Below are 20,892 nucleotides of genomic sequence, written 5' to 3'. Positions count from 1 at the left end.
GATGAAACCAAAATGGAACTTTTTGGTAAAAACTCAACTCGTCGTGTTTGGAGGAAGAAGAAAAACCCAAGAACACCATACCTACTGTGAAGCATGGGGGTGGAAACATCATGCTTTGGGGCTGTTTTTCTGCAAAGGGGACAGGACGACTGATCCGTGTTAAGGGAAGAATGAACGGGGCCATGTATCGTGAGATTTTAAGCCAAAACCTCCTTCCATCAGTGAGAGCATTGAAGATGAAACGTGGCTGGGTCTTCCAGCATGACAATGATCCCAAACACACCGCTCGGGCAACGAAGGAGTGGCTCCGTAAAAAGCATTTCAAGGTCCTGGAGTGGCCTAGCCAGTCTCCAGACCTCAACCCCGTAGAAAATTTGTGGAGTCCGTGTTGCCCAGCGACAGCCCCAAAACATCACTGCTCTAGAGGAGATCTGCATGGTGGAATGGGCCAAAATACCAGCCACAGTGTGTGCAAACCTGGTGAAGACTTACAGGAAACGTTTGACCTCTGTCATTGCCAAAAAAGGTTATGTTACAAAGTATTGAGTTGAACTTTTGTTATTGACCAAATACTTATTTTCCACCATAATTTACAAATAAATTCTTTAAAAATCCTACAATGTGATTTCCTGGATTTTTTTTTTCTCATTTTGTCTCTCATAGTTGAAGTGTACCTATGATGAAAATTACAGACCTCTCTCATCTTTCTATGTAGGAGAACCTGCACAATCAGTGGCTGACTAAATACTTTTTGGCCCCACTGTATGTGTGCATCAAAGTAAAGGTCAAAATCTATTGTGATGTAAGTATTATAACCTGAACTGGGAGTCCCAGTGAAAGCATTAAGGTTTAACACCAGACTAGACAACCTATCCCTCACCGACTTAGATCCAAGATGTAATACCTTGAATTTAGTAGAAGAAAGTTATGTGACATCCAGTATTTCATTTTCTCATACAATCTTGGTAACTGTGTGAATATCGTTGGGACTGGCTAATATATACAACTGTGTTGTCTGCATAACAGTGGTAATTATTGTCATATTTATGAATAATTTTTTCTTAATGGTAGCATGTACAGTGAAAAAAATATAAATACAATAAATAAAATGTTGAATAGGCGTGGATTAGGTTTTTTTTAATTTAATTTATGCATTTTCTCCCCTTTTTCCTCCCTTTTAGCGCGTCCAATTGCCCGATTGCATCATGCTTCCTCTCTGATTGAGGAGAACGAAGCTAACCCACGCCCCCTCCGACACGTGGGCAGCATGCCGTATGCATCTTATCATCTACACTTTGATGAGTGCAGTGCAGCTCAGCACTGTGTACGGAGAGACACACCCTGGGAGCACTCTTTTCTCATCTCTGTTCAGGTGCCATCAATCAGCCAGCAGAAGTTGTAATTGCATTAGTTATGGGAGAGAGACCCCAACCGGCTTAGTCCTTCCCATATCTGAACAACAGGCCAATCATTGTTCATGTGGCTGCTCAGCCTAGCCGGCAGGCAGAGCTAATATTCGATACGATGTATGGCGTGGCTTAGGTTTACATGACTTACTCTGAAGTCTATCTGCCAAATATCTTGTAACGGTGAATGTAACAGGTAACATTTACCAAGCTTCCCTTTATACTAAATATTTCCCTACACCCCTACTACAAATGTATTTACAAACTGTGATTGTTGTTTCTATTCATTATTTGTTATTGTGTTACTATAATTTCTTCCCTAAACCTTTGCAATACTTTACCATATACAGTCACACTTATAAAGCTTATTGATTGACTCTCACCCACCCATGAAACATGTTAAAAGTCAGAAGCAGAGGGCAGCTCTAGCCCACCAGTACTCAAGGTCTGCTAACAGCCGGCCAGGAGCCTACACAGACAATGAGGGAGGGAGGCTGTTAAAGGCACCTGTGCAATAAGGAGGGGTTTATTAATATATATATTAATCTTTATGACTCGTTCATTCTAGTCCGCTGTTGCTGAGATCCAGGTTTAAATCTCAGCTGTGCTATTGGCGGGCTGGGTGACTACACAAACATGCTTGATTATATCTGATAGAAGGGATGGTTAAAGCTCTGTGATTGATTGCTGCCCTGTCCAGGGTATTCCTGCCTTGCACCCAGTGTTTCCCGGTGTAACTGGACCCCTTGTGACCCTGACCAGGATAAAATTAAATAAAATGTGAAATAAAAAATCAATCGTGATGCTAAATCAAATGTTGCAGAAACAAACATTGCTGCTGAATATTACTGTTGCTGTTGAATATTTATTGGCGTTTAACCAACATTATTGAAACTCAATTTCCCAGAATCCTTTGGTGCAGGTAGCACTAGCCTGGTAGCTTTATTGACACAAACGCTGCTGAAGCTGAGTTCATTTGTTCAGTCAGTAACACGGCAGCTCTCTCACCAGGTAACACGCTTAACTTACTTTTTGAACATTTATTTTAACATTAGATTTTAATTAAACTCTTGTTAACAAATTTAATTTGAAGTTGTAGTTAATTACTCCAAGCTTTGCCGAACGTTGTTGTGGTGTGCTAGCTAGCAGGCTTGCTAACTAGTTAGCGGCTGAATCTCAAACCGCTCTTGATTCACTTCTTAAGTGCACTACTGTCGGTAGGAAATGATGCCTTTTGAACACTTTATAGTACACTTTCTGATCTCGTTCGAGTTTATTGGAATTTAACCGTTGTAATGCAGCTTGTTGTAAGGCCAAACGCTCGTACAAGCTAACTACATTTTCGACGAAAAGTGTCTAATTAAGCATACTGTTTTATTACTCTTTATATTAATGCATTTCACGTGCAAATGTACCAACTTCAACGGGTTTTGTAGCATTGTGATTAAAATGCTTGCGTTTGCTAGTTAGCTACGCGAGCTAGCTGGGTTTGTTTAGGGTTTGAACTCTCACGCGCGTTATCACCACACCGTGCATGTTAGTTTGTGTATCACTGCTTATGCTGTGTTTTGTATCATTTTTATAACACACCTATTTTCCACTCTTTTTTAACTTTAGGTGTCTTCTAAACTTTTTATGGTTTGGACTTGAGTGCTAAATTCCAGTGCGCTTGAAGGCAGAATTGCCATTTCTTGCTGTCTGCTTGTGGAAGAGTCAGCACGGTGCTTTGGTAGCTTCTTCAGTCTGCATCAGAATGCCAGCAGCACTTGCAGATACCAGTCAAATCATCTGCGAGGTCTGGGCCAGCAATGTGGAGGAGGAGATGAGAAAAATCCGCCAGATCATTCAGAATTATAACTACATCGCTATGGTATGTCTACTCACACACCTGCTCACACACCTGCTCTAGATTCACTCCTGTTTTTCTATTGTTTTGCAGATTGTATGATAAGTATCCAATGAGAAACCAAATACATACAATTTGTACTGTTTTATTATTTGGAAGGTTGCTGGTTCACGCCTCTGCTGGGCCCTTGTGTAAGGCCCTTAACCTTAATTTGCATGGATTGTATTCAGTCACAGTTGTAAGTCATTTTGAATAAAGCATCCACTAAATCAGGTGCCACCAAACCTCAGAGCTAAGTCAAGGGTACTGAATAATACGAAGGGCTACTTGTTTGATACAAACTTTCTGAAAAACAAAGTTAAATTTGTATATAATATTCATATATATGAAAAGACTCTCTCTCTGTGGGTGACTCACGTGGTCCCTGTGAGCGACCAGGTGCCCACGGGCTGTTGGTGACCCTCACTAAATACACAACAGATCTTATTGGCTAATGTAGTTAAAATGCTCAAAAGCTGAATGGCAACCATCAGGAAGACTGTACTCATTGAAGTGTCATTTAACTTCTGTATGAATGGTAGAAATCCCCATTTTTCCGGTTCCTCGCATCCATGTGTGTGCTACTCTTGGCACATTCTCTAAGCATTTGTATCAGTGCGTTAATGACAGTAGAAGCAGTTGCAGCAGCTTTCATTTTTTGAAAATATCCGTATTATAGAATTCCCATTGCTTACAGTATCTAGCTAATTCTGTGCTAACATTATGTGCATAATGTTGAATGTATGATAGTGGTGTGTTTGTGTTCATAGTGGTATGTGGTGTTTGTTTCTTCTGTATGTTTATCAGCACCTTTATCAGTGTTTGTTAAATCTTTTTAGGACACAGAGTTCCCAGGGGTGGTGGTTCGACCCATCGGAGAATTCCGCAGTACAGTCGACTACCAGTATCAGCTCCTGCGCTGCAACGTCGACCTGCTAAAAATCATTCAGCTGGGTCTGACGTTCATGAACGAAGATGGCGAATATCCACCTGGCATGACGACCTGGCAGTTCAACTTCAAGTTTAATTTAACGTAAGTAGCTTTCTTTCAGCTGCACGGCTAGAATTGAAAAAATGCTCTAGCAATAATTATATGACTTTTTCTTTCTCAGAGAGGACATGTACTCACAGGACTCCATAGACCTTTTGCAGAATTCCGGGCTTCAGTTTAAAAAGCATGAAGAAGAGGGGATTGATACGTTGTATTTCGCAGAGCTCCTGATGACCTCAGGTTTAGTGCTGTGTGAAAATGTTCGGTGGCTTTCCTTTCATAGGTAAGAAACCAGCACTGTCATTCTTTATTCATCTCCATGCAACTCTTATGCAACTGTTATTTATTGATATTTTTGGTCTGTTTGGTCAGTGGTTATGACTTTGGCTATCTGGTAAAGCTCCTAACTGATGCTCGCCTACCAGAAGAGGAGCATGAATTCTTTCAAATCCTGAACCTCTTTTTTCCTGCCATCTATGACGTCAAATATCTCATGAAGAGCTGCAAAAACCTGAAGGTAAGTTTATTGCAAAGGCTGATTAGTCCAAAAATGTCATCTTTCCTAATATAAATGTGCAGGATGGTAAATGATGGTAAACCATTATTTATTTCTCTCTCTATGTGGCCTTGTATTTGATGGAAATGCACTTGAATGCATGGTATAAATCATGTCCTTTGCTAAATGTCAGCAAAATGAGATCCAAATGAAAAACCTCATTATCAAAGAAAGACTAAAATAATAGGAAGTTCTACTCTTAGCTTCTGGAAACAGATGGCAGTTACATATCTGGACTCAAACTTGCAAAAAGTTGGTAGCCCATTACTCACATATCACTTATATGCATGACCAGCTAGATCTTTTGTTAGGTGTGTTTTAGTAGATCGGTAACAAGTCAAAATCTATAGTAACAAAGTGCATCAAGTGGTATATGAGGGCGGCACAGGGGCTCAGTGGGTAGGACTGTCGCCTCACAGCAAGAAGGTCCTGTGTTCAATTAGTCAGATGTGTTTACTTTCACAAACTGTTATACTCGGGTAATGATTTGTTGTGGTGCATTAGGGGGGACTTCAGGAGGTCGCAGACCAGCTGGAGCTAAAAAGGATTGGGAGGCAACATCAGGCTGGGTCTGACTCACTGCTGACTGGAATGGCCTTCTTCAGGATGAAAGAGGTGGGTCTAATGCACATATCAGCTTGATTATTCATGGTTTGTGCTATTTGACTTAAACAGTACTTTTACTTAAACTAGTACTGTCTTTTTATTTGACAGTCATTGTCTGAGCAGATGGGGCAAATACTTAACTAACACTTCCTGTATTTAGATCTTAATTTGTGGTCTTAAATGGCCCAAAGCTTTAAAAAGACATGCAGTTTTCTAACTTTATTCTGTCTTAAACCATGTGCTACTATACCTATGTGTATATTTAGTACGCACCACTACAATCTGTTGGAAATACAAAAGCACCATCTATCTCCCTACAGTGCATTTGGGTATTGTTAAGGGCCATTCCATCCATAAATGTAGTTTATTAGGACATAAAAAAAGCCAGTTTCCTGTTCCGATTGTGGAACCCTGATATGAACATAATTACTCAATCGTTCTAACTATAAAAATGGTTTTGCCAAACACGGTTGAGTTGTTATCAGTTAATTCCGGAGATGCCATGAAGTATCTGCTCCTTTGTAATATTTGGTTTGGTATAGACCCTACAGGTGTACCTAATAAAGTGTTCATCTAGTGTACACACACTACACTAACACAGACAGACTCTACACAAACGACCACAGACTACACACACACACAGTCACCGCACAGCATCAGGACCAGCCTCCCCTTAAATCAATTAACATTAAAAAAATTATAGCACTTCAAAAAGAAAAGTACTTTAGCTATTGGAGAAGCCAAACACAAGCAGAGAGTAAAATGCAGTGTTATTCAGCCCTAAATCGAAAGTACACTAGCAGATTACCTGATTACAGTGACTGACATCAAACACAGAACCACACTGACGAAGTACAGACTCGGTGCACACAAGCTGGCCATCGAGACCGGACGCCCATAGAACAAAGAGTGTGTACACAGTGCCACACCACAGAGACTGAGCTGCACTTCTTAACAGTGTCCAAAATACACTCGCATACGGGGGGGGGGGTCTACTACATGTTGTATATTTTCAATGCTTTGGCAATACTGTAACTACTTCAACAGTCATGCTAATAAAGCTCTTTGAATTGAATTAAGTATCTTAAAGTTGTTACAACTTTCCACTTTCTTTCCAGCTTTTCTTTGAAGACAACATAGATGACGCTAAATACTGTGGTCGGCTCTATGGTCTGGGCTCGGGCTCCTCACAGAGCCAGAACGGCATCTCCAGCTCGGCACAAGAAGAAACCAACAACAAGCACTGATCACTGAGACCACATGGCACTTGTTTTTATTCTATACAGCAGGTATAATTCTCATCTTTCCACCACCCCCCCCAAGTTCCATTCGCTCTGTTCTAAAGGGACGGTGGAGAAAATGACCAATCTATTTCAAAGCCCGTGTTACTGTCAGTTTCTGTCGCAACAGTCCCAGTATTACAGATATTCTCCATAGTGGTGTTCAAGAGGACATTTTATTCTTTTGTTTTGTGGTTTTTTTTCTTTTTTCTTTTGTTAAACTAAACAACTGAAAACTCATTTAACTCATTTTTAAGCACAGGACTAGCACCTTCTCTCTCACTGCTAATATGATTCAAAGCATTTTCATATGCTCACCAGCAGTTTGACACGGTCTTGCTTAAGAATTGAGGATATCCAATGTGATAAAGGTCAGGGGAAATCTGTTCAATGTTGGTAACTTGTCGGCATTGTGAAATTTTAAATGATGCTGGGAAGTGTGTATTAAAATATGTACTTTAAAAAAACATACAAACATAAAGCGAAAATCTTTTAGCATTTTTCCTATAAGGATTTTTAAATCTGGTTCTGCATCACGTTCGAGATCGGCTGTCACGCAGAGACACTGGTTCTGTGCAGCGTTTGTTTTAATTTGTCCACATAATAAGCAGATGTTTGTGGTACGTCTTGTTTTTATTCGTTTAATTGTTTAAAAATGTGTATTAAAATGTTTTCTATCAATGGTGTTTTGTAATCATGTGTGTTTAAAACACCTTTATACTTTCGCAATGCAGCGACACCAAGCCAGGTTTGGAAAAGCTTTTTATTAATTAGTTATGTTGGTTGGAATAAGAGCAACATGACTGTTTAGTGCAGTGGTCCCCAGCCACCGGGGTTCGGGGGTCATTTATTACCGGGCCGCACAGAAAGAATAAGTAATTGGAGATCGCAGTTAAATTTCCAAAACTCTTTGGGGATTATTGTCACTTGTCACCACTAGGTGGGAGCAGTGTCTCATTGCTTAGGATTCACACTGATTTTCCATTCTGTAGTTATTCTATATTAAATCCTACCTCCCCCGCCAGTCAGTGAAATTATATCTAATATGAAACCTGTCCATGGTGCAAAAAAGGTTGGGTACCGCTGGTTTAGTGCATATTCTTTCAAGCACACTAATGTTTTAATAATGATGTCACATTTACCAGCAATATAGGCAAGGCAAGATGAGGCAAGTTTATTTGTATAGCACCTTTCATACACGGTTGCAATTCAAAGTGCTTTACATAAGAAAAAATTAAAAGCATTAAACATTTTGCAAATATAGTTACAATTTAAAAAAAAACCATGAAATTAAAACCAGAGAGTAAAAAGGTTTACATAAAGAATAAAAACTAAAAGATAATATAAAGTTAATTAGCTTATAAAAAGTAAGTGCAGTAAGATTTGGTGAAACAAAAGGATTTTAAAATATAAAAATAGCTTATCGAGGCTAAAGTGCAGTAATAATAGAGTGCAAATTTTAAAGCTCAATCATACGCACAAAAAAGAGAAGCTTTTAACCTGGATTTAAACATTTCTACATTTGGGGCACATCTAATATCTAGCAGTCTGTTCCAGTTATATGCAGCGTAACAGCTAAATGCTGCCATGGATCTAAGAGATCTACTGGGCTTATATTCCTTAAACATATCTGAGATACACCGATTAGGCATAACATTATGACCACCTTCCTAATAATGTGTTTGCCCCCCTTTTCCTGCCAAAACAGCTCTGCAGCTGTGCTGCACTGTGTATTCTGATACCTTTCTATCAGAACCAGCATTAACTTCTTCAGCAATTTGAGCTACAGTAGCTCATCTGTTCGATTGGACCACACGGGCCAGCCTTCGCTTCCCACGTGCATCAGTGAGCCTCGGCCGCCCATGACCCTGTCGCTGGTTTACCACTGCAGACCGGGAACACCCCACAAGAGCTGCAGTTATGAAAATGCTCTGACCCAGTCGTCTAGCCATCATAATTTGGCCCTTGTCAAACTTGCTCAAATCCTTACGCTTGCCCATTTTTCCTGCTTCTAACACATCATTTAGAATAAAATGTTCACTTGCTGCCTAATAAATCTCACCCACTAATGGGTGCCGTGATGAAGATATAATAAGTGTTATTCACTTCACCTGTCAGTGGTCAGAATGTTATGTCTGATCGGTGTATATACTGGGCCGAAACCATTCAGTGATTTATACAGTGTATCACAAAAGTGAGTACACCCCTCACATTTCTGCAAATATTTTATTATATCTTTTCATGGGACAACACTATAGAAATAAAACTTGGATATAACTTAGAGTAGTCAGTGTACAACTTGTATAGCAGTGTAGATTTACTGTCTTCTGAAAATAACTCAACACACAGCCATTAATGTCTAAATAGCTGGCAACATAAGTGAGTACACCCCACAGTGAACATGTCCAAATTGTGCCCAAAGTGTCAATATTTTGTGTGACCACCATTATTATCCAGCACTGCCTTAACCCTCCTGGGCATGGAATTCACCAGAGCTGCACAGGTTGCTACTGGAATCCTCTTCCACTCCTCCATGATGACATCACGGAGCTGGTGGATGTTAGACACCTTGAACTCCTCCACCTTCCACTTGAGGATGCGCCACAGGTGCTCAGTTGGGTTTAGTCCATCACCTTTACCTTCAGCTTCCTCAGCAAGGCAGTTGTCACCTTGGAGGTTGTGTTTGGGGTCGTTATCCTGTTGGAAAACTGCCATGAGGCCCAGTTTTCGAAGGGAGGGGATCATGCTCTGTTTCAGAATGTCACAGTACATGTTGGAATTCATGTTTCCCTCAATGAACTGCAGCTCCCCAGTGCCAGCAACACTCATGCAGCCCAAGACCATGATGCTACCACCACCATGCTTGACTGTAGGCAAGATACAGTTGTCTTGGTACTTCTCACCAGGGTGCCGCCACACATGCTGGACATCATCTGAGCCAAACAAGTTTATCTTGATCTCGTCAGATCACAGGGCATTCCAGTAATCCATGTTCTTGGACTGCTTGTCTTCAGCGAACTGTTTGCGGGCTTTCTTGTGCGTCAGCTTCCTTCTGGGATGACGACCATGCAGACCGAGTTGATGCAGTGTGCGGCGTATGGTCTGAGCACTGACAGGCTGACTTCCCACGTCTTCAACCTCTGCAGCAATGCTGGCAGCACTCATGTGTCTATTTTTTAAAGCCAACCCCTGGATATGACGCCGAACACGTGGACTCAACTTCTTTGGTCGACCCTGGCGAAGCCTGTTCCGAGTGGAACCTGTCCTGGAAAACCGCTGTATGACCTTGGCCACCATGCTGTAGCTCAGTTTCAGGGTGTTAGCAATCTTCTTATAGCCCAGGCCATCTTTGTGGAGAGCAACAATTCTGTTTCTCACATCCTCAGAAAGTTCTTTGCCATGAGGTGCCGTGTTGAATATCCAGTGGCCAGTATGAGAGAATTGTACCCAAAACACCAAATTTAACAGCCCTGCTCCCCATTTACACCTGGGACCTTGACACATGACACCAGGGAGGGACAACGACACATTTGGGCACAATTTGGACATGTTCACTGTGGGGTGTACTCACTTATGTTGCCAGCTATTTAGACATTAATGGCTGTGTGTTGAGTTATTTTCAGAAGACAGTAAATCTACACTGCTATACAAGCTGTACACTGACTACTCTAAGTTATATCCAAGTTTCATGTCTATAGTGTTGTCCCATGAAAAGATATAATACAATATTTGCAGAAATGTGAGGGGTGTACTCACTTTTGTGATACACTGTAGATTAGTAGCAGCACTTTAAACTCTAGGATATTCTGTAACCAACCAGAAGCCAGCGTAGAGATTTTAGAACTGGAATGATGTGCTCTTTTCTCTTTGTATAAGGACCTGTGTTTTTTTTCAGCATGAATCACCTTTAAGTGTTATTTCAAGACATTTTACTAAAAAAAAGACCAAGAAGTCAAATCCTAGACCAATAATCCTTGCAAGTAAACTATATGGCCAAATATATCCAGACTTCTGACCATAAGTTCCAAAGCCAGTTGAATTACTATGACCATGCTACAACAGGAAACCTTCCTTTCCCGTTTTGAGCCATGTAATTATTTTATACACTTTTTTTAGCAAATAATGTGGCTAATAAAAGCAGATGAAAAAGTTAATAAAAGTTCTGCCCTCGTGTAAAGGCCCAACAGTAACTCGGGCAGTTCTTTACAGCTTTAGATAACTAGCCTTAAAGAAATGTGTAATCATACAGAGGGTTTTACATACAGTGTTGGTTCAGAAACCTCAGACCACTAGTGAAACTCACTGTACGTACATGTGCTTGAGCTGATTTGGGCTTCACAAGTTTGTGGAAAATCTGATGATCCATGTTATGCCAGCTTTTTTTTAACAACATTCCAAAGAACATCTTGTGATGTTAAGGACTGCTTGATTTTTTTCTTTGGATTTTTTTCTCCAAGAAATGTACAGTGAGGTTTAGGTCCGGTGACTGTGAAGCAAAGGCTGTGACAGCCAGCAAGTAAAGTCGTTGCTTCAATGCTTTGAGATTTGTACTGAAAAACACTGTATTAAATTTTATTGTTAAATAAAAGTATTTTCCGTAGTGTTCTCAGACTTTTGACCCCCATTGTATAACACTTGTTTTATTTACCTTTAATTTTTACCACATGCAATCCAAGCAATTGAGGTGGGGCCTGAACCAGAAACCATGGACCTTCTGATTACTAGTCCGGTACTGCCCTTATGTTTTTCATGTGCTTTATATTTTCGTATAAGGATCTAAAACCACTTGGTGTCACGTATATTCTCAAAGTAAAAGAAATCGGGGGAATTTTGATAGCACAAACACTGTGAACATCTAAGTCAGTGCAACTGGTTTAATAATTTGCAAGTGTATAATTTCCAAAACTACAAATCACCTAACTGTAGGTGCACAACACACGAGCCTCACAACATGCCCATCCAATAATGGGGTTAAATGCATTTTAAATGAAACATCAGAGGAGCAAAGTACCCAGATATAGTAAAATGCAAGTTGTTTCAACAAAAATATTAGTATTTTACAAAGGTCATTTAAAATGTTTAAAGGTTTTTGACGATCCACCAGTGGGACCGCTATAATCTTGATGAAATAAAGACAGTTTGCAAGGAAAAATGGATTCAGATTTTCAAAGCAGAAATGTCATTGGCGAAAACAGGACCTGTCACAGTGGTCAACCTTCCTCCTTTGCTCCGATTGTCTATTTCAGATGGCTGAACTGGAATTGACTAGTCTGCAACTACGCAGCCCCTTACACAGAAGGGTTTGATGCACTATGTTGTGATACAATCACCTCATCAAATGTATTAAAATTAACCACAATTTAGCCACAGCAGCCCTTCTGTTGCCCAGACGCAAGAGCTGAAATGACACCTGGTCAGTCGAGGTTCTTTTGATAGATAAGTGGGGTACAAGAGAGAACGTGTACAGTGGTGTTCAAAAAAATAGCAGTCCAACACCATTAACCTGATAAATCACTGTTTTTAGTAGAAGTGATATTTCTACATAGCAAAAAATTTACTTGAAAGTGTAGTAGAGTAATGAAAACAAAACAAACCCAACAATTAACACATGCATGCCGCTCATTCTGAGTAATAAAAGCATTGATTAGGAGGAGTTCAATTGGTGGAGGAGTTCAATTGGTGAAGTCATTCATTCTGCAGAAGAACGGGTGTCAATTTTGGCCCTTATTTAATGTAGGAGGGTGGCAAATGTTGCACAGGTTGGTCATAGCACATTTCCTTTTGAAATACTGGGTAAAATGGGTTGTTCCAGACATTGTTCTGATGAACAGAGTACTTTGATTAAAAAGTTGTTTGTAGAGGGAAAAACATACAAGTGCAGCAAATTATAGGCTGCTCATCTAAAATGATCTCAAATGCCTTGAAGTGACAACCAAAACCTGAAAGACGCAGAAGGAAGCGTGGAACTACTGTTCGAAAGGATCGAAGAATAGCCAAAATGGCAAATACTCAGCCAATGATCACCTCCAGAAAGATCAAGGAACATCTGAAGTTACCAGTGAGTACAGAAGATGATTAAGTGAAGCCAATTTACCAGCAAGAACTCCTTGCAAAGTCCCGTTGTTAAGAAACAGACGTGTCCTGAATGGGGTAAAATTTGCCAGGGAACACATTGACTAGTCCAAAGAGAAATGGCTCAACATTTTGTGGACTGATGAAAGCAAAATTGTTCTTTTTGGGTCTAGTGGCCGTAGACAGTATGTCAGACGACCCTCGAGCACTGAAATCAAGCCAAAGTTCACTGTGAAGACAGTAAAGCATGGTGGTACAAAATGATGATATGGGGATGTTTCTCATACCATGGTGTTACGTCTATTTATCACATACGAGGGATCATGGATCAGTTTAAATATATTAGAATACTTGAGGAGATCATGTTGCCCTATGAAGAAGAAGAAATGTCCTTAAAATGGGTGTTTCAACATGACAATGACCCAAAACATCTTGGTTACAGACAAACAAGATTAAGGTAATAGAGTGGCCAGTCCAATCCCGACTTCAATCCCATAGAGAACTGGGGGTCTGACATCCCCAAAACCCAAAAATGCAGAAGAACTGTGGAATGTAGTCTAATCATCCTGGACTGGAATACCTGTTCAGAAGTGCCAGAAGTTGGTCGACGCCATGCAACACATATCGGAAACAATTGTAATGTCACTAAAAATGTGTTCAGTAATTTAAAGTAAAGTGAAACCTCAAACATTTTCAGTTAATAGATACATTTTTTTAGTTTTTAAAGAAAAATGCTGGCACTGCTATTTTTTTGAACAGCCTAAAATAAATTTTTCTTAATTTTCTGTAAAGGATAAACACAAACTGGCTAAATTTTGTTAATGTTTTGATTTAGAATTAAAAGTGTAGTATTCTCAGTGCATTTGCATTTATGGAAATAAAAGTTATTTGTGCTTTATTCACTTTTTTTTTTTAAATCACTGCTATTTTTTTGAACACCACTGTATAAAGCAACATATGGGCTTCATTCAGTATTTGTTTATCCACAAAATTCATGTTTGTTATTTGTAGCTTATAAAACATCCAACATACACCGATCGGGCATAACATGACCACCTTTCTAATATTGTGTTGGTCCCCCTTTTGCTGCCCCATATGCAACAAACTGTGATGCACCGTGTATTCTGACACCTTCCTATCAGAACCAGCATTAAGTTCTTCAGCAATGTGAGTCACAGCAGCTCGTCTGTTGGATCGGACCACACCGGCCAGCCTTTGCTCCCTACGTGCATCAATGAGCCTTGGCCATGACCCTATTGTCGGTTGACCACTGTTCCTTCCTTGGATCACTTTTGATAGACACTGACCACTGCAGATCGGGAACACCCCACATAAGCTGCAGTTTTGGAGATGCTCTGACTCGGTCGTGTAGCCATCACAATTTGGCCCTTGTCAAACTTGCTCAAATCCTTACAATTGCTGCCTAATATTTCCCACCGACTAACAGGTGCCGTGATGAAGAGATAATCAGTGTTATTCACTTCATCTGTCAGTGGTCATAATGTTATGCCTGGTAAGTGTATAAGAATGATTGTGAGCAGTTAAGTTGGTAATTTATATGATCACTTTTTTAATACCTCTACAGCCTTACTTCTTTTGGTGGTTACACTGTTAGATCTGAATCATAAAATTCTAGCATGGGCTGCCTGGGGTCACATTAATACATGTCACAATGTGTGTTCCAGGACCGTCGCTGTTTGCTTACGACCAAAGGAAATCGTATCAATATCAGGTCAATTATCACAGTGTAATACTGGCTTTACCTGCCTGTAAATTTGCAATGCGACAAATCTTGATGAAATTTATGTAATTTAGCTTGCAAAATTTCACATCAACAAACCCGGTACGACCAGACCTAAATGTATTAAACAACATTAAACAATGTTAAAGACATTTCAAGAGCTTATATTAGTAATGAAAGTTTATTAAAGTACAGACAGCATAGCTGAGCATTTATTAGATTCATTCTATACAAACTATATGTGTATATAATATATATTAATGAAAAAAATAAGTGCTGTTTGGAAAGTAAGAACAGTTATAAATTGAATCTCTTCCAGGCTTTGTGAAGAGAGGGTATAGAGGCATTTTTGAGCAGCAATGTGGAAGCCTTCTCGGTGAGATGATGTGGAATCCCACCAAAGTGCTTGTCCATGTGCAAGAGGACGAGACAACATTCGAGCACATCAGGGAATGGGTAATTCTGAAACAAGTAACAAATATAATTATGTTTTATATATGAAGTGCTTCTTGTAAATAAATGCACTTATTCTGAGCTTGTATGATCCGTTTAATTTAAAAGCCACTTACTTTGACATGGTCAGGGACACCAGTAAGCTTTTTCTGATGCTCAACCATCTGAGCAGCCAGGACAGGAAAAGACTCACCATCTGCAGCGGATCTGAGAGAAACACATTTGAAGCACACAGTTGAAGTCTAAACATTTATGTCCATCTGTAAGGGTCATGGACACTAAAAGAATGTCTACACCTAACAATAAGCATGTTGCACATCTTACTCCAAGGGCCTTGTTATGGAGTTGACTCAAACCCTTCTCTTTCAGGGCTACAACAGACTCCACTTTGTTCTGGAATGTCTTTTCACAAAATTTTGGAGTGTGTCTGTGGGACGTCGTGCCATTTTTTCAAAAAGGCATAGACGGGCACACAGGTGGCGCAGCGGGATATTCCGCTAGCACACCAGCGCCGAGATTCTGAACTCCTCGGTTCGAAACTCAGCGTTGCCACTGGTCGGCTGGGCGCCATCTTAGCGGGCATAATTGGCAGTGCCTGCAGCAGACACGGTTTTGCTAGGGCGGGATGACCGGACTATGTGGGTGGGGTATTCAAACACTGTGTATGGACCCTGATTGGCAGATAGAGAGGCGCCTGTGCCGAAAGCATAGGTGAAAAAGAGTTCCGCTAAGGGCTGCACGCTGGTCGGAGGAGGCGTGAGCAGCAATATACCCACCTCGATTGCAATCAGGGATCCCCCAGCAGTGGAAGACAAATTGACTACGCTAAAATTGGGAGAAAAATGGGGGAAAAGGCATAAATAAAATAGAAAAAAAAAGGCATAGATGTAAAGTCCTGGGTACAGGAGTTCAGCGCTATAATGGGGCAGATCACTGAAGATCTTTATGAACCTTGCTTGGGCGCTGGGGCCTTGTCATGATAAAACAGGACAGTGGTAGCTTAGTGGTTAAGGCACTAAGCTGGTTAAGGCATTAATGATCAGAAGGTTGCTGGTTTAAGCCCCACCACTGTCAGGTTGCCACTATTGGGCAAGGCCCTAACCCTCAATTGCTTGCATTGTATACTGTCATAATTGTAAGTGGCTTTGGATAAAAGCATCTACTAAATACTGTAAACAGGAAACTGGCTTCCCTAAACTACTGACACACAGTTAAAAGCATATACATAAATTTTTTTGTATATATAAAATCTTATATACACCTTGCAATGGGTGTTGCTCAAATACCGGCACTCAATAATTAGGTGTGTCCACATACTTTTGGCTGTATTGTGTATTGTATATTCACCATATAAAGTATGCAGTTAGTGGATGGAAAATTACTGACTGTAAGCCACTGGTTGCTCTGTACATATTGTGACCCAACTCGACTCCATCCAATTATAAAAAAAAGACCTGACCAGTAAACTCACACCAGAAAGGGCAACAGTCAGTAATTGTATATCCACAAAGTGCATCTATAGGCTGAGTGAAACAGACAACTGTATGTGCAAAATGAATAACTACTGAAGTGACTGGTACCTGCTGTCTAGATTTCCACTCGTCTCAGAGCTGTTTTTCTTCTCGAGTTCAGTAGCTTCTCCCTGGAGCTGTGGGCCTGGTCTTTGGCCCTCTTGAGGATGGTTGTGTTGTTGAATTAACATGGATATTCTGCTCTGGATGGCTTCTAGAGCTTTTCGTGTGGACTGGAGAAAGACGTGGGGTTCAGACAAGAGTACCATCCAGGAATCTTCATTTAGAGATCCTTCAGATTCCACAGTCATTTGACTTTCTTGATGTTCGGAGTGAGATGTGGTCTCCGTATCATGAATGGTGTCTCCATTCTCTATTGGAGATCGGTGGCCGTTGGTGTGTTTGGTGCTGCTGTACTGCCACCAGTTTTTGTACATGAGCTGGTAACAGACAAAAGCCTCCAGGTTTTGGGAGAGGCCCAAGTGTTTTTCGTCATCTGGAAGTTTTTGTTTATAGACAGCTACAGAATCCCTACCTGCAGAGGAGAAAGCAAAGGCTTAAATTGTCAATTTGACTTTCGCAAAAAGCAGTTCTTGTAATTACGAGGGATCTTCAAAAAGCTTTTGCACTTTTTTTTTTCTTTCCCCAATTTTTACCCCCTAATCTAGTTGTGTCCAATTACCTTAATTGCATCCTCTATACTGATTCGACCCTTCACCGCCTCTCAACTGTCAGTACAGTCAGTACAGACTGCATTTATCACCTGCACGAGTCGAGTTCATACACTTGACGGGCACTGTGTACAGAGGGCCACACCCCCATTATTCCTCAGCCCTGTGCAGGCACCATCAGTCAGCCAGCAGGGGCCGCAGTCGCACCGGTTATGAGGACCTATGATCCGACTTTCTTACCCTCTAACCCTGAACAACAGCCAATCGTTGTTCATGCTGCCGCCCAGCCCAGTCGGAAAGGCAGAGCTGAGATTCGATACGATGTATTCGAAACCCCAACTCTGGTGCGCTGGCGTACTTTACCGCTGCGCCACCTGAGCGGCTAAGTTTCCACACTTTTATATTTTGGTTGGAGACGGTGAGGGTGGGAGAAGTAGTAATCGGTCGTGTCTGAGAGACTGAGAGAGCTTATAGTCCTGATTTAGCGCCATCTAGTTTCCACCTTTTTGGATGTTCAAAGAAGCTTTAAGGGGCGGAAGACTTTCATGTGATGATGTGAAAGCAGCGGTGCATCAGTGGCTATTAAAAAGTTGGTACGACACTGGGAAAGATGCATCAGAAGGTGACTGTAGAATAGTGATGTAACCCTCGTAGAACACTGATATTAGATAGCAGCTGAATCCAGTAATGATCAGACATTAATGTGCATGTATACAGACATCTAGGTGCTACAGACATCAAAGTGCTAATCTAAGCATACTTTACCTTGAGGTAGAAGAAGTTGGCACATCTCAGCCATTAGAGGGAACTGATTAGCCATGAATCCTTGAGTTACAGCTCTCAGGAGTTGCTCTAGAGCTAAATTCCAATCACCCAGCAGCTCACTGAGCACAGCTAGAGCCACGTCTAATGCCACATGAGGTAGCAGCTGTATAACAAAAGCACATGACAATAAAATGTTTACAAAATTGTACTTAATTACTAGATTGTAATGTATTTTTTACTCTTGTATTTTAGGGTCTGCCACAGCGGATCTGGTCCGCATACCAGACTTGGCACTGTTTTTTTGATGACCTTCCTGACACAACCCTTCTACACTGAGGCAGGTTTGAACTACTGGCAGGCCAGTCTAGCACCTGCACTTTTTGATTGTTGTTACACAATCAAGAATGTGGCTTGGCCTGGTTATGTTGTAATAACACTGGATATCTGTTTAAAAAAAAAAAGAAGGCCTTTAGCCAAGCATGGAACCAGCACTGAGAGTACACCGACAAGTGCACCTCCCAGTGTGTTCAGCCACCCCCTCTTTCAGACATAGCCAATCATGTCTGTGCAGATGCTCAACCAGCTGATAGGATCTCAGCGGTAGTGGGCTAAAGTACTTTACTGCTGCGCCACCCGAACACCCAGATGCATAAAAATCGAGTACATTTATATGAGAAAAATTATCTCGTTTATCCTGATGTTCTAACAACTTTATTTGTAAATTTGTCATTTATTAGGTACATGTTTAAAGCCACTACTGAGTAAACTAGCCTAGTATAGCTGATAGGTAATTAATTACTAGGTTGCCTAGTGTGAACAATATCCAAAAGTGTGGACTCATTTTTTGGACTTAAGTTTTGCTAATGGGCGCTCAGGTGGCGCAGCGGCAAAACACGCTAGCACACCAGAGCTGACATTTCAAACTCGTCGGTTCAAAACTCAGCTCTGCCATTCGGCAGGCTGGGGCCTACACGAACAATGATTGGCTGTTGATTGGGGGTGGGGTTGCAGGACCTCATAACTGATGCAATTACGACCTCTGCTGGCTTATTGATGGCACCTGCACAGAGTTGAGGAATAATGTGGACAGGGTGTGGCTCTCCGTACACAAAGCTGATCCACATATGAACTCGCCTCGTGCAGGTGAAAAGATGCAGTCGGCTACACGTGTCGAAGGGGGCGTGTGTACCTACACAGGGGTGATACTGTTAGACTTTTGAAATGATTTTATCATTGTGCTTCTGGCATATGAAAAGAAACTGTAGAGGGTGTGCAACAGTCTATGTCCTTTTTAGTCGGAGATGGGGGTGGCAGGAGCAGAAGCAATGTTGCAACTTGATATGACTTGACTAAAAAAAAACAACAATGGGGGGGTAGGTGTCTTTAACTGTGCAATCATAGGTAGTGTTTGTTTCTGTATTGTTTGTTTTATTATCAGTCACACATGGAGGCAGGTCTGAACTACTGGCAGGCCAGTCTAGCACCTGCACTTAATGATTTTTATAGCAAATGCAGAATGTGGCTTGGCCTTGTCATGTTGTAATAGGCAGCATATATGTATTTCCCCAAACTTTGTTATGGTGTGAACTTTTAGCATCAATTGTGCCCTCACAAATACACCCACATACCATAACCGATCCTTTACTATTTACTCAAATCATCTTTGGCCTAAAGAACATGACAACCACTACTTTTACCTTTAGTAATTTGCACAAAAGCACCTGCATAAATACAACACAGTGCTCATCTGTATCCTTACATGCTTTACAGGTGTGCTGGCAGTGGCCGGTGGGTTCTCTATAGCTCCGAGCTGTTGATGGAGTGCTCTGATCTGCTCCAGGTCAGCAATGTTAAGACCAAAGACACTTCGCCACACTTTCTGTACAGCACACAGGAAGCTCTCCTCACTGGATTTAGACCAGGCATGGGTCGATCCCGAACAGGTCACCACACCGGCAAGTGATAATCGTTGAGTGAGTAGCTCACACACACTGTACAGGAGCCGGTGAGCCTAAAATAAAGAACGTCAGACAAAAGCACTTTTATTCATTTCAATACAGAAACAGATACTGCTACAGGTCCTCTATCAACTCCACACAGTATAGAACTTAAACATTAAACATATTTAGTGATGGCACGGTTACAGGGTGTCTACAGGTACTGTTGTGCACACAATTTTTGGCACCACTGGACAACTTGGCATATTTTGTTTATTTTTATCATTTTGGACACCATTACTGTTCTGAGTTTCATTATTTAATTAACTCAATGGGTCCCAGTTGAGTTAATGGAAAATCAAGAAGTGACATTAAGGGCACATTCACATAAGAAGCGGCACAACCACTTTTGCTCCTACTGTGTTGTTGTTTCCTTGCTGTAGTGTTCAAAGTTCACCTGACTGACCCTTTCAAAGCTCTTCCAATTAGACGAACTGTTTGATATGACATGGTAAAAGTGATTCAGGCTGTACAAACAAAGCAAAGCTTAACGTGACTTACTGTACTAAAACAACAAGCGAGAAATTTCATTAGTGGAGAGAACTTATGAGCAGTAATAATTAAGAGAAAAGTTTAGTGTTCCTGCGTCGTTCTTTTAATACATTAAACCACGTTAAGCTTTTTCTTTAATGATGGTCAGTGAATGAATGTGTCAGTAAGTCTGTCAGTGAATCTATGAGTCAGTGAATCAGAGATTCAGTAAATCTATGAGTCAGTGAATAAATCTGTCAGTAAGTCAGTAAATCTATGAGTCAGTGAATGAATGTCAGTAAGTCAGTCAGTGAATCTATTTAGACTCGATTTCGACTCGCTCTAAAAAGCTGATTCTCACCATTTCTCAGAACCCCGAGCTGTAACACAAGTTTAAAAGTGAAACAAGAGGAAAATTCATTTTTGACAGTTATTCCACACAAATGCAGATTCATCTAATATAAAACATCTAGATAAGATGGGCAGA

General features: G+C 40.9%; 2 protein-coding genes across 2 annotated transcripts in view; one reads left to right on the top strand and one right to left on the bottom strand.

Moving 5' to 3' along the window:
- The first annotated feature begins 2,344 nt into the window (after positions 1-2,344).
- cnot8 (CCR4-NOT transcription complex, subunit 8) lies at positions 2,345-7,405 on the top strand. The gene is made up of 7 exons (XM_063011362.1): positions 2,345-2,417; positions 3,024-3,276; positions 4,131-4,324; positions 4,404-4,565; positions 4,655-4,799; positions 5,343-5,453; positions 6,563-7,405. Exons 2-7 carry the CDS (start codon positions 3,160-3,162, stop codon positions 6,689-6,691), a joined length of 858 nt encoding a protein of 285 aa, XP_062867432.1. The 5' UTR covers positions 2,345-2,417; positions 3,024-3,159; the 3' UTR covers positions 6,692-7,405.
- A 7,327-nt stretch (positions 7,406-14,732) lies between these two features.
- Positions 14,733-20,892, bottom strand: part of gemin5 (gem (nuclear organelle) associated protein 5) — a 31,333-nt gene continuing 25,173 nt past the window's right edge. The window contains exons 24-28 of the mRNA XM_063012126.1: positions 19,697-19,948; positions 17,938-18,100; positions 16,571-17,036; positions 15,107-15,197; positions 14,733-14,999 (exon numbers count right to left, since the gene is read on the bottom strand). Of these exons, the coding sequence (XP_062868196.1) occupies positions 14,835-14,999; positions 15,107-15,197; positions 16,571-17,036; positions 17,938-18,100; positions 19,697-19,948 (1,137 nt within the window). The 3' untranslated portion in view covers positions 14,733-14,834. The remainder of the gene's footprint in view (positions 15,000-15,106; positions 15,198-16,570; positions 17,037-17,937; positions 18,101-19,696; positions 19,949-20,892) is intronic.

This window comes from Trichomycterus rosablanca, chromosome 16 (genome assembly GCF_030014385.1).
Source record: "Trichomycterus rosablanca isolate fTriRos1 chromosome 16, fTriRos1.hap1, whole genome shotgun sequence".
NCBI classification, from domain to species: Eukaryota; Metazoa; Chordata; class Actinopteri; order Siluriformes; family Trichomycteridae; genus Trichomycterus; species Trichomycterus rosablanca.
Note: the sequence above shows the minus strand (reverse complement) of the source record. Positions and strands in the feature narration are given on the sequence as shown.